The 14186-nt window shown below is 40.2% G+C and overlaps 1 protein-coding gene across 1 annotated transcript; it reads left to right on the plus strand.

Annotated features, from left to right (window-relative positions):
- Nucleotides 1–1854: 1854 nt before the first annotated feature.
- sgcg (sarcoglycan, gamma) lies at nucleotides 1855–13830 on the plus strand. Its single transcript, XM_056373460.1, has 8 exons — nucleotides 1855–2099; nucleotides 6297–6498; nucleotides 7070–7174; nucleotides 8628–8715; nucleotides 9578–9697; nucleotides 10772–10844; nucleotides 11308–11431; nucleotides 12351–13830. The coding sequence occupies exons 2-8, from the start codon at nucleotides 6304–6306 to the stop codon at nucleotides 12516–12518; spliced, it is 873 nt and encodes a 290-aa protein (XP_056229435.1). The 5' UTR covers nucleotides 1855–2099; nucleotides 6297–6303; the 3' UTR covers nucleotides 12519–13830.
- The last annotated feature ends 356 nt before the right edge of the window (nucleotides 13831–14186 follow it).

Below are 14186 nucleotides of genomic sequence, written 5' to 3' on the forward strand. Positions count from 1 at the left end.
AAATCTGTCATTTTAAGAGGTTTGCTTCATACGCATGAAAGTGTGTGTGTCATATTAAAGCAAGGAGTGAACTTCTAAGTGGTGTTTGAAGGTATTTTAACCAGTTTTCTTCCTGTGTGGCCCAGTAAACGCAACTTACCATGGAACTTGCATTCCCATAATTTTTATTAGTGCAATCAGTGTTTGTAATCATGTTTGACTTTTCTATATATAATGGCGTAATGGTAAATAGGGATTTCCCTGCTACGTCACCAAATATGCATTGTGGGCCACTGTATTTATTTGTAAATAAATGCGCCACATTTTAAAGGCACTTTGTACCGATGCTGACGGTAACTGGCCAAGCATGGTGAAGGTAAGTGGGGCTATGCAGGGAAATTTGTGAGGTCACCAGACTCTGCATAAAGAAATGATTGCAACAAAGCTCATTGCACTGCACTACACTGTTGCCATGGGTGTGCATGGCCTTTAAATTTACATTTTTAACCACAAAAAGAGGCTTTAATGCTTCTGTTCTTGAACACATTGGGGCGAGATGCAAATGTTTTCTTTCAGCTGTGTCTTTTTCAGTGTGCAACATGTAGCTTCAGGACTCTCTAACCTGTCACCAACCATAAATGTCAATCTGTACAAGAGAAGTTTTCTTCATAGTGGAAAGTGTGGAAAGCTTGAAGACCCTTATTCAGACAAGGTAAATATAATTAATCATCGAGCCTTTGCAGTGACTTTTTGATCAGAATGTAATATTGAAATGGGTCTGTATGACTCACATTTAATTGGTGCTTAATCTGGTTTTAAAAGCACTGTAATCAGTGCCTTCTGTAAGATCAGGGGAAGTTGTCCTTTTTTAAAAGATTCATTCTTCATCGCTTTAACTGTCCAAGAATTTTCTCTTTAAAAAACGTATAAATGACTAATGGTGCATCCATCTTATATATGTCCTGCACTATAGTTATAAGGGAAAATCTAAATGAATGAAAAAGCTTGTCTGTATCAGTGGATCTAAAGAAGACTCTGAAGAATAAAGGTTTCTGTAAGTATATATCGATTTTCTTAGAGTCAGATAACCTCTCTCCTTGTTCTGCTTTGATTTCACTAATCATTCTCTGGTTTCTGTAAGCCTTTAATTAATAATTGATTAATTAAATTGCCTTGCTGAATTAAACATTTGCCACTTATTAATATAAATACAAGAAGCCCATCAGTTAAGCTAATGTGTACAGAATCTATGCGTATGTAAATGTTTTACACCAAAACATGTTTTGAAAATGCTCTTATTGTATTAAATGACTGCCAGGAGCGCGTTAATACTTGATAACTGCATGAATCATGTATATTTTTGTAATATTGAAGGATGACTTCCAGTTGATATTTGTTGAAATATATACAAAATGTTCTGCTAATTCAAACCCACTACAATTTCCTCATCAACAAGTGCAATAATTAACCCTCCTCCTGTCTATTAATACACTTTGTTTGCTGCTTGTCTCCTCCGACTTACTAACTGCCCCCGACAAGTTCCACCCTTCCTGCCGCCTGTCACCCAGCGTAGCTATCTGAAAGACCAGCTTAACTTCATGTTGAGAGCCATGACTGAAGTCTCAAATTAGCCTGGACTGCATCGAGCCTTGGGTTGGGCAGTGAAAGTGACTCACTGGTATGTATGACAAACAACTGCCTCTGTTCATTATGGATGGTCTCTATCTTTGTTTGTGTGTGTGTGTGTGTGTGTGTGTGAGAGAGAGATAGAGATTAAACCTTTCCACTGATGGTTAATTCTCCTCCTCCTCCCCTCTCTCTGTTTCTGTCTCTCTCTCACACACACTCTGATGATATTCAAATGTCTGCAGGAAGGCTAAAAGGCAGATGGAGTGAAAGAGAGAGAGAGAGAGAGAGAGAGAATGCAGGGGAGTGGGAGCGCCGTCTCGTGGTGATTTCACCGGGGCACTTCCAGAGCTGAATTTATGGCACACAGCTGTTGAGTGGCTGACAGACGTGTGAGGAGCTCAAGCGCTGCTGCTTCTCAAGCCCCTCGTACCAGCTCGAGCTCTGCTTACCGTAGCGTAGGAAAGAGGACTGCTCTGCCACAACACACAACAGTGAGTACTCTGGCTTTTACAACACCAAAAATCAGTGTGTTCTTCTTTCTTTGATAACCTCCTCTTAAGATAAAGTTAAAGTGTTTTATAATGGCAACCTTTGACCTACTGTCCATTTTTTTCAGTTCTTTTCCCTCTTTGTGACTCACGTGTCTCATGTTGTGCTTTGAACACTTTGTAGTCCTTACAGAGGTAGTTTGGGGATTTGGAAAAAATGTTTTTAGTTGCCAGCTGTCGGCAGTTTTACCATACATGGCCAGCAATATTGAAATACAAAAATAACTTTGCAAAAGAGCACCTCCCTAATGTTTTACATGTGTTATGAGCAATACCTCAGTGTCTTTCTTGTTGTTCATTAGTTATACATATGCAGTGTGTGTCTGTGTGTGTCCTGTCGAGCTTTTTTAAATTTAGTTCACAATGCTGTGTCCTATTTTTAGAAGTTAAGGCATCACAGCAGAGTGGAGACATGTTGTCGGCCACTTACTGGACAGACAGACAGAAACTTCAGAAGCTCTGTGCTCAGCTTTCAATCGCCCCTCTTCTCCACTCACCAAGCTCCTTTGCTAACAACCAGCTAAACGATTTGAGCTTTCGCTAACTCACTCAAACTTCTGGCGTTCGGTCAGGTCAAGGCTCTGCTCAAAAGGGAAGCCTGGATTCTCAATCACAGCCAGACCCTGTGGATTTTAGGGGCGAGCAGTTAGCCTTGTCTGGCCGGGCCCTCGCTCTCATCCAGAGGTCAGAGACAGAGCCTGGCTGGGAGCATCACTTGTTTAAGGTTAATTGAGATGATGCCCTCAGATGAATAGCCTTGCTAACAGTGCTGAACCAAGTACTCTTCATCTTAGAGAGCAGAGGACTTTGTTAGAGGTCTGCAATGCCTTTGAAAATTGCATTTAGTTGTCCTTTGTGGTGTAGGATCAGTTTTGGTAAAGTTTTAGAATTAAAATCTCATTTAAAATGTCTATAAAAGTTTCTATCACTGGGAAGCTTGAAAAGAAAATCAAGACATGAACCTGATAAAAACTATTTTCTCTTAACGCTCTATGGTCAGACTCTATTTCCGATCATAATGTTCCATAAATTGAGCATTCCTGGCGCTTGAGCAGTGAGGCTGTTCGGGGAGTGTTTATTTGAGTTGCTATGGAAGGATCAGTTTGTGGCTGAAGGGCTGGTGGTAACACTGAAACTGGAGCTGGAAGACGCCTTTAAAGATCCAGCCTCAAAGCTGCTTCCTCGTCTAGCTGCTGCTAAAGTAAAGGGGCCTCTTAATGCTTTCATTTAAAGTAATTAGACTGGGTTAGATCAAATTCATTAACATCATAATGAACAAATCCAGAGCTCTTTCATCCTCACCGTTCATTTGCCCAAAGTGGATAGTTAAGGCTCGTCAACATGTTAACACGTAAATGATCTGTAGCTGGTAATAGGTATTGTGTGGGGATACTGGAACCATGTCAATTTAATAGACACTCTCAATGGAGAACTCCCTTGAAAAAACACCAAACTCAATCCATGTTAATGAAACTAGCAAAGTTATGACATCTTGAAGTATGTACCCTAACTAAAAGTTGCTCTTGCACTGCTGCAATGCTGAGATTCAATTTGCCATCATGACTCATTGTTACAAGTCCGATTAATAAATATAAATGAGGTGAGATATGGGGAAAAAAAACATTTCACATAACTTACTCCTTATCAACTTTCGCTTTCCACTCCCCTGTGGCACACTATGTTTTTCTCCTCTTTCAAGCAGCATTCATTCGTTTGGTTTTTGAAATAAGGGCTATTCATCACAGCTGGGCTTGCAGGCCATGTGACAGGTCCTGTGGAGAGGCGCATTCGGTCATAGAAATACTCTCAGCCTTTTATGTCCACACGCCTCCTCCCTGTGTTTACTGCAAACAGCAAGAAACGAGCCATGGAGACTACAGGCCTTTATCGCGGTCTCTGTGAAACATCTTCAGCAGGACCTCAGAGACCCAGGCAGCGAGTGCATTTTCTTTTATCCATCATCCCATGCTTAGAGGGTGGAACATTGTTTACCTTCATTATTCACAGAAACGCAATTTTGTTCATACAGTTTGTCACTGTGTGTCTGTCAGTCTTCTTCTTTTGCTTGTATCATCATCACCACGAGAGTCACAGCGGGATGATGTGCCTGGCTCAACATCTGTTAATGTCAAGGAAGAATTACTTCTTGCTTTGAGAAGATGCTCTGTTACATGATGGAAAACGCCTTTAGTGTGGCAGTAAGATGCAACATCTGTCCTGTATGTAAATCAGCCTGGCGACCGGAGTCCGGGTCCCATCGAGTTCAGAAAACACAACTGAGACAACTTGGATACATCTTTCAGATAACTTTTCCTATAAAGTTGAGGTGTGCCAGCAGTAAAGATTTGGAGCAGTTTGTGATGAAGAGAAAGCAACTATCTTTGCCTGTTTTGAGGTGTTTTATTGACTCAAAATGATCTACACCCAGCAGCATTTTCTTCAAGCCTTGTTCCCCAGTGACACAGCTTTCCCTGCAGCCTGCGTCTGGTTATTAATGCAGATTAATAGATCAATAGAAAGTGACGCCGCTCCTCTCTCTGCAGCCCTGTGAGTCTGTGCGGTCCTTGGCTCCAATGTGCAAGAACACACACTTCTTGTGTCGTTGTGAAATCTGTCCCTGAGGTTCCCTGTTGTCACTGTGTCAGATGGCCCAAATGTGCTGACTGGCTGGGGATCTGAACATGCGAGCCAGCTCAGTCTGCGCTCGCGTGAACTGAATACAGAAAACTATTGTTGTGTCATAACTTATGATACTGGCTGCAGTTGGAAATATGCTGACATTCACCTCCTTGGTTTTTGTCATCGATAGCCTGCTGTTGTGTGGCCAGCAAGTACCGCTCTTGCTCTGTAATAAGTGGCATTTTCCTTTTGCCTTTTTTGAAAGACTGCTGGAAATTCAGTCAAGTTTTCCATCTGTGCAGCGGGCCAGATATCCACTGGCTCTGTTCTCCAGATCTGGGCTCATGAATAACATGCTTGTATGTACACTGTGTGAACAAGGCGCTGCATAGAGGTTGCAGTTAGGTTTGTTTGTATACAATTAAGCTTAAAGGCTGGAAAAATGGAACTAAACATTGTGAAGTTGGATTCTGCAGGATGTGTGAAAGCTCTTTGTCAGAGAAACCCACCCAACTTCGGAGAGCGGAGAGACCCCTCAGACTGAACACATGGGAAAGATCTGTTGCTTTCCACCTTATACATTACGAAATTGTGTTAAAACAAGATATTGATATAACTCTGATGTTTGAATTCCTCCTCCAAACCTTCAGCAATAATGTAGAAGTCTCCACATTTATGAAATGATTCATCTATAAAAACTCAGAAAGGAAAAGAATGAAAGAAAAAGATAACTATCACACATACATATCTAAGTTGGCTAAATGAGAAGAAAAAAATGCTCCCCTCTTGTACTGGCAACATGTGTGTGCAGGAAATAAAACCACAATAATACAAAGAAGTACTTGTCACTGCAGGCTTTAAAGAAACACTTAAAGCTGCTATAGTCAATATTTTTTACATCAACAATGGATCACATGACTTCTAGTATGTGATAGAGGTCACTTGTAACAAAGAAATTTTCCTCAGCTGAGTGACTTGTGACATGTGACTTTCCACTAATATTTGTTTTGTAACTTTATTGTTGTGTGTTGGTTCACTCCACTGCTCTGGTAGCGTTCGTTTTTTGCAGCTGCTTTCAGCAAAAACCCACTGGACCCTACCAGCGCTAAACAGCTGAAGGACAAAAGTTAGGAACTAGCTGGTGAACATAGTGACACATTAAGCGGATAAAGAGACACATATTTCACTCAGGAATTGGTGGAGACCAAAAGAGAGCTTAAAGGAGGGTTAATATTGGACTTAAATTCCCCAGGTCACTAGAAAACATGTAGCACACAGTGTTTGTCAAAAGATTTCTCTCTGTGTAGGCGGTTGACCTATATTACATATAAATAATATTACTTTCCATGGCCTGTTTTCTCTGATCCCTTACAAACTCCCACTGACTGTGTAACATACCACATCCAGTCTCACTGAGCAGCACAGAAGAGTAAAGTCTGTGTATGTGTTTTTTTTTTTTTTTTTACTTTTTCAACATCTGTTAATATTACCCCTGCACCTGGCTCCGTGTGCTGTGCCCAGCCAGCAGATGGTGCGGGAGCAGTATGTCACCACCACCCAGGGCAGCAGCACGCCCAGGCCGGTGCCCGACCACGTCTACAAGATCGGCATCTATGGCTGGAGGAAGCGCTGCCTCTACCTGTTTGTCCTGCTGCTCATCATCATCTTGGTGGTCAACTTCGCTCTCACCATCTGGATCCTCAGGGTGATGTGGTTCAACACGGTATGCATGACTCACCATGGCAGTTTGTATTTTCAGCTGGGAGGATTTTCACTGCTTTGTTTGCTTCCTTTCTTCCTTCAGTGTTTTTCTTTTTATCTCCTGTATTGTACTCTTTCCAATGATCACTATCACCGCTTGATATTTTTGTTTAGGTTTTGATAGTGTATCCATCACAATGATCCAGTGTTACCTGCTTATTATTAGCAGCAGAGGCAGTAGTATTATCCATCATTAACTGATAGGCGGCTGACTAAACAGGATAGCTTATGTGTTTGTTATTTCATGGGGTCTTGTCAGCTTTCTGACTCAAGTCCAGATGGCAGCCGTGGATTTATGCAGAAACAGAACAAGAGCTGCAACAAACCCACACACACACACACACACACACACACACCAAAGCAACTGGCTGGTTTATTCTAAGATGGCCCTACGTGCCACAGGGAACATTGCTACATGTGTTTCACACTTGGAAACCTATGAAGTGATTGAATGATGAAATCAAAATTCCTCATCTCCTAGCTGTCTGTATTTAGACTCAATACATCACTTTGTCTCTTCATTTTTGTTGCAGGAAGGGATGGGACTCCTGCAAGTGCACTCAGATGGGGTCAAGCTGGAGGAGGGCGAGTCGGAGTTTCTGCGCCCTGTCTACGCTCAGGAGATCCACTCCAGAGAAGTACGATAATCAGGAACACACACTTATCTTGCTCCTCTTCCCACAGTCTTCCTCACTCTGCTCTCCCTTTTTTTTCTCTCCCCTCTACCTCCTGTTCCTCTCTCTCTTCTGTCTTCTTACAAAGTAATTGACGGCTGTTTGCTCGGTTAAGTGGCCTAACAGCCTGCCCATTATTTCATCTCATTGTTTGCCAAATTTAAGACTAGATTGTAAGTCCTATTATCACCTCAATCTAATTCCTTGCTGACACTGAAGTAGTTTTTATCCAGCTCAACTGCATATTTCTGACTGTACTTTTTTGGGAGATGTATCACAACAAACTTGATTTGGCAGTCCCACACAGAGAGCTCCCCATTAACCTCAGGGATATTTGTGGTGGAAAGTAGTTTATGGCCTGCCTGCTAGCAGCAGATGGGAACACTTTGCTGCAGTTGTTTACATGTTATGGCTTTTCTTGCTCATAGCAGCAATTTTTTAGCATTCTTTCTTACTTTATGGGCCTCATTAAAAAGCCAGTGTATTCCTCATTATGGACGGACACTTTCTCCAGTGTAGTCTATGGATTTCTAATGAGATTTAGAAGTTTGTGAGCTACTGCCTTGCCTTTGAGATGAAAAGTTAGTTTCTTACATCATTTTCTATAAACAGGGCTTTCTAACAGCTAAGAAGTTACAGAAGTGACTAAGGCTGCCTCGTTCACGCATTTTAAAAATAATACCACTTTCCAGCAAAGCCCCATTTATAAAGGGTGCATAAAATGTAACTAATTGCTTTATTACTGCAAAAGAAGTCATCTACTAATGCTTCAAAGACCAGTGAATAAAAACAACTTTTGGTTTGCCAGGTTGTGAAAAGTCTGCAGTTGCTGAATGATAATTGAATGATTAGTGAATGTTAATATCTTGGTCTATAAAAAATGGTCCACTGAAGGAAATGTCTTAGTGAACTAAAGGACAAAGCCAGTATTGTGTCGGTGGAGGACAACACCAGCCAAAGTAATTTTTCTCCCAAACTTTATCTTTATTATCAGATTATACTTATACATTTATTGACCATAATTAATCCCATAATTTCAATTTCATTAAAAACCAAGGGATCACCAAAGTAATAACAGTTCATTTTAGGGGTAACATTACTGTCTGTCTGATTTCATGGACATTCATTCAATAATGGTCAAGATAATTCACTCAAAACTACAAATGTGAACCTCATGGTGGTGTTAGAGGAAAAGTCAGAAATTAGTGTTTAGAATTCATCATCTGGGATCCATGAATGTCTGTTTTCATGGCACCACATCCAGTATTTAATAAGATATTTCAGGCTGGGGCCAGACCAGCAGTCCAACTAACTGACACTGTGTGCCTTCACATACGTTATGATAGCATATTATGTGGTATCTGCACAGCATGGTAACATGGCAATCTTGCTTTCTATCTTTTCTTTTTTTTTGCAGGATTCTTCACTCCTAGTGCACTCACAGGAAAATGTTTTCCTTAATGCTCGCAATGAAAGTGGTGATGTCACAGGGAGGATATCAGTGGGTGAGAGTCTGAAAGAGCACACATGTACACACAGACACACACAGACACATATAGCACTCATGCATTACAAAGTATCCCACTGATGTATGAGGGCAATAGTAAAGTCTTTCATGCACTTGTCCTGCAGCAATTTCTCATCCAACATTAACAGTGACAAGAGGCCATCTTTCCATTTATAATCTCTTACATTTCCATTTAAAATCCATTAAATGCAACATTCCTCTCTCTACCACTGCTTCTGGATTGTTCTGTATTACACAGAGGGCCCAAGGCCTGTGGAGGATCATATTTGTGCGTCTTTTACGGCTCACCAACGGCTGCGTTGGGGTATTTTGTCATAATTAAAAGGCCAACAAATGACCCAACTAATTGCCGTGTTCCACAGGCCCGTTATGTGTCCTTGATCATTAAGCCATAAAAAGCACAGCCTGCATCCCCTCGGCCCTCTGTGAATGAAACTGAAATGCTTGTTAGGAAAGATTACATGTCAGTTCACAGTTGTAGGTGCTGAAGTGGTTTAAATGTCCCACTGACTGATCTACCTGCTTTAAATTTGCTTCTCACAGGGATGTGAACATTGATGTAGTGAAGGATAAAGTGAAGTAGCCTCAGATGTGTTGCTTTTCCATTTTTCATCTGTTCATTTCTTTTCAGTAGGTGGTTGTTTACTCACCTTTGTTGCCACCATACTGCTGTGAGCGAGGAGACAGGAAAGCATGGATGTGTCTGATTATATTCTCTAAACACTGCAGCATTGACACGTGTAACAGGAAGAGAGAGTACAAATTTTGATGATAGATTTTTTTCAATCATTATTGCCAAACACTTTCAGGTATTCTTGTTGTTGTTGTTGTTGTTGCAGGTCCAAAAGAGGTTCAGGGACACACTCGAAATCTGCTCATTAACTCCCACAATGACAACATGCTGTTCACTGCAGATGGCAACCAGGCTGTGATTGGACCAGACAAACTACGAGTCACAGGTATAACAACAGCTTCCACCTGCTGTTTCCTTGGAAATATTGCACACCTCTTGGCGAAAATGTTTTTCAGATTTGGAAAAAGATAATATTGACAACAGATGTGAACTCAACAGGAGCTATTTGGTTTGATGGCAGCTATCTGTGCAGCAATCCAACAACCAAGGGCAAAGACAGACAGTCATTTTCACAATCATTCCTGTCATACAGCTGAGTGGGTATCTATAAGGTACACCTATGTATAAATGAAAGGTCAAGGAGCACAGTTATCTTAACCTGAGCATACATTAATGCCATGTAGGACAGATCTGTCACATCAATTGAAGACTCTAATCAGATATTTTTTGAGCCAATTTTTTGAGCCAACAAATCAAAAGGTGAGGTATTAAAATATCAGGCTGAACTATCCTCCCATCATCTTTCCTGTCCTGTATTCCCAGTGTCTCAGTGTCCAGTGTGTGTGTGTTGATGGTGCTGCGGGTCACCGACTACACACTGTGATGGCTGATTAATGTTGAAGGCGGTGTCAGCTGATAGCTTCATTATGCCTGGGGTCATTTTGATCTGCAGAGAGCAGCAGGCAGCAGCTGAGGGGGAGATGTTTTCTAAAATCCTTGAAACAAAGCTTCTGTACCCACTGTGAGGGGAGTGGTTTCATCCACCACAGTTGGATTCACATTCTGTACAGTATGTTGGGGGTTTTGGATCTAATGTTCTCTCTTGTGTCTCCGTCTCTCGCTCCCTCTTCTCTAGCATTGACTATTCATATTTTTCTGTAACCATTCTAGTATGCTACAGTATGTAAGATCTGCTGAGATATATAAAATTAAATGTTGTGCTCAAATGCTGAAGATTCTTGTTTTAAATAGTTGTACATCATTTTTAGCCCTTATTTCAGCCATATACTTTGATTGCTAGATAGATGATAAGAGATGATTTTGAAATCACAGAAACCCTGTACCATAATTACATGGTAGCAAGATCATCAGAAGTGTGTGCATCAGGTCCTCTGACTGCAACAGAATCAACTCAACCTCAGCTGTAGTATGTGAATGTGTGCCTCTCTTTCTCCGTCAGGTCCTGAGGGAGCACTGTTCCAGCATTCAGTGGAGGTGCCACAGCTGAGGTCTGAACCTTTGAAAGACCTGAGGTGAGCATTTCAGCCATCTTGCATGGGTCATGTTATTGGTTAACACAGTGGTTCCCAACCTTTTCCAACTCATGGCCTGCTTAAAAATCTCCTTTTAATTCTTCCTGTTTCTAACCATTTTTATTTTTATTTTTTTTAATATTTTTTCAAATTTAATATTTTTTTCACCCCTACAAGTCATGTGTAAATGTAAAGGGAGATATTCAGAACACTCTTTTGACTGAGCCAAGTCACTGCAGTAAACAACAAAAATGTGCATGATATCCACTGAAGAAACACAAAACTGTAAGGTTTTATGACACCCTTGACCCTGTAGTGCAATGAAATGAATATAAAACTAAAAAGGATCTGATTTTTGGATTCAGAAAATATGTTGAGATTTAAAGAAGTAGCATTTAATAAAAAGAAAGGCAGATAATATGAATGGAAGCTGTATTTATTAAGCTGAGATGTTTTTCTTTAGGTTGGAGTCTCCTACTCGCTCTCTCAGTATGGACGCGCCGAAAGGAGTTCATATCAAAGCCCTAGCTGGTAACATTGAAGCTGCTTCTAACATGGATGTTATTCTGCAGTCTACTGTGGGACTGGTAAGAAGATAATTTTCCACTTTCTGAAGTCGACTACACATCATCTTCAGGCCCGTTTTTTCTTTCACTTAACAGAATATACAATATGCTCTTCAGCAACATGCTGCTTCACACTTCAAATTTTTTAGCTCTGTGTTTAAGTTTTTTGGATGACTTTGACCAAAATACTTTATAGATCACCCATAGAGAGCTCATCAGACCAGTCCTTCCATACGTATACAATTCTATTTTATCTTGTTGTAAAAAGCAACATGTAATTATTGCTTGTGATTGTAAAGGTAAGGTACTGACAGTGAGAAATTACATTGTACTATAATATTTATTTGTGAACATAAGGAGTTCTTTATAAAACTATAAATCAGAAGTAATGGGTTCATTGCTCTTTGAACTTATAAAGCATTTGCTAAGGCTCTGTAGGTCTGTTGTGGAGTAGTGGTGTGCAGTTGCAGTGTTACTGTTTAGAGTGAGTTTTAGTGATTGATTCTGGATGAATCAGAGCAGAGTAATGCTTGTGATGCAACACACAGACTGAACTACAGTCTGTGCTGTCACGGGCACTTATTTGACCTTTTTATGATGTAGTTGCAGGGTGTACCACACCCTCATCTCTCCTTTCTTGCTAAAGGGAAGAAAACTGTGTTTATCTGCACTGAACTTGTCCTGGATAATAATAGAGGCAGTTTTCAGTGGTTTTTGTGCCACAGGAACGTGAACTCTGTATCACATTCTATTTATTATATCTTCCTCATGGACCAATGCACTTGTTAGGCATTCATTGGACCTCCCTCTGTAGCTCCCTGTGTGCATTCACTTGGATGAAGTGGAGAGAATGAAGCAGAGTGACATTTCCTTGTTGATTTAATGCAACTGTTGTGTTCCCCTTTAATTGTACCTGCTCTCTATGCTGTCTACTGTGCAGCTGGTGCTGGATGCTGAGACGGTGAGCATGCCGAGCCTGCCCCTGAGCAAAGGAGGGGTTTCTGGAAGTGCTCAGAATCTCTACGAGGTCTGTGTCTGTCCCAGTGGCAAGCTTTTCCTATCCAAGGCTGAGGTCATCTCCACTTGTAGCGAGAATCAAGAGTGCTAGTGGACTCTGATAAGGTTAATGATTTTCCATCTCTTGGTAGATGCATCTTCTGGGAGGCAACAAGCACAACTGTTAATATTCGGCCTGAGTTTTTTTTATGTTTATACCACAGAGGATCTACGATGATCCCACTGGCATATCAAGGCCTGTAAAAATACAAATGCCTGCTGGCGTACATGTTGGAGATGACATGAAGTGCATCCTTTTAGTTGCATTTATGACCTTCTCCTAACTATTCAGCTGAAACAAATTGTCACTCAGAACCAAATTTATCTACATCAGAGCTTTGCGGAGATCTCTTTTACACACACAGTATCATGGCTGGGCAATGAGGAGCTGGTAACAGCTTACATCCTATGCAATATTATCTTGCGGTGCAATAAATGAAATTGACACATATCAAGGGCTTGGAATAAAAAATTAAAAAATGTCTCAAATGGCAGAAGAATGTTATTGAAAAAAAAAAGTTTTACATTTGCCCTTCTGGCTCCAAGCCCTCGGTATGTTGTATTTCTGTTTTGGTGTTTAGCATGTTTTATTTAATTGGAAAAAATTAAAGAAATGCTGGTGTATATTTTGTCATTGTCATAGTCACTTAAGAGATTACCTTTATCTCATTTATTTCTAATTCAAATTCAATTACAACTCTAGGCAACAGACTTCTTTTCTTATTTTGTTTCAATTGCTTCATACTGTTGAGATTAAAATACCAAGTCCTTATAGTACCATAAAGTGTTGTTGATGTAATTATGTTTTTGTTTTTTTTACGTATGTTTTGCCTGTTATTTTTAACCCCATCATAAGCATGTAATTATGCATTAGCAACAAGACAGAGAGCTTTTTCTTGCAAGGAAGCTTGTCTGTGTTTGTTCAATAACCTCATCTATAGCCAGGGTCTATGACTAATAAAACAACAAGCAAAAAAAAAAAAAGGAATAATAAAGGCACTGTCGTTATGGGTAGTTTATTCTGCGTGGAGTAACTGAGTTTTGGTTTTGCCTTTTGTGTCAAATATGCATAGATTTTAGTTTCTTTTTAAACAATTTACTTGACAGGCACTTAATAGTTGCCTCTATTGTAAAACTAAGGTTCACGATGTCAAAAAGGGCAATATTTTGTAAAGATAGTTACACTGAGTTTAGCATCAATTTATGTTACATTTCCGCAAGATTGTTTTTAGCATAATTAACATCACGTGGTGTTGTATTCAGAAATAGTTAACGTGCAGTTTTAACCTCTGTTCTGGCATATTTTGATAAAGTGTGTATTTATTAATTTTGTATGTTGAATAAACTTTGTGCTATTCTTCTAAGATGTGTCTTATTCATATTCATTCATTCTCATATATTTGTTTTTCTGAAGACTGCTCTCTGTTTTTTAATCAGATCTTATGGACAAAAAGGCACAAGAGGACGGTCAGTCTTTTAATTTATCACGTAACAATTTTAAGGTTTAACTGTCTCTTTGTTTTCTGCCTTGCACAAAGCCTGTACCATGAATGGATAGTTTTGAGCATTACCTAACCATGTTAATGGCTCTCTGGTGCACTCTACTGGATAAGTTTTGCGGTGCCACCCAGACACAAAACACAGCTTTACACCCGCACCCACAAGCTGAAATTTATCCTTAAAATAAATAATTAGAGCTGCTCCTGCAGGCTGTGACAAT

The sequence above is a fragment of the Seriola aureovittata genome, chromosome 4 (assembly GCF_021018895.1).
Source record: "Seriola aureovittata isolate HTS-2021-v1 ecotype China chromosome 4, ASM2101889v1, whole genome shotgun sequence".
In the NCBI taxonomy this organism is placed as follows: domain Eukaryota; kingdom Metazoa; phylum Chordata; class Actinopteri; order Carangiformes; family Carangidae; genus Seriola; species Seriola aureovittata.

Coding starts and splice junctions, on each gene's coding strand:
- sgcg (XM_056373460.1), top strand. CDS start 6,304: ATGGTGCGGGAGCAGTATGTCACCACCACCCAGGGCAGCAGCACGCCC. Junction 9,698..10,771: donor AGACAAACTACGAGTCACAG/GTATAACAACAG, acceptor TTTCTCCGTCAG/GTCCTGAGGGAGCACTGTTC. Junction 11,432..12,350: donor TGCAGTCTACTGTGGGACTG/GTAAGAAGATAA, acceptor TCTACTGTGCAG/CTGGTGCTGGATGCTGAGAC.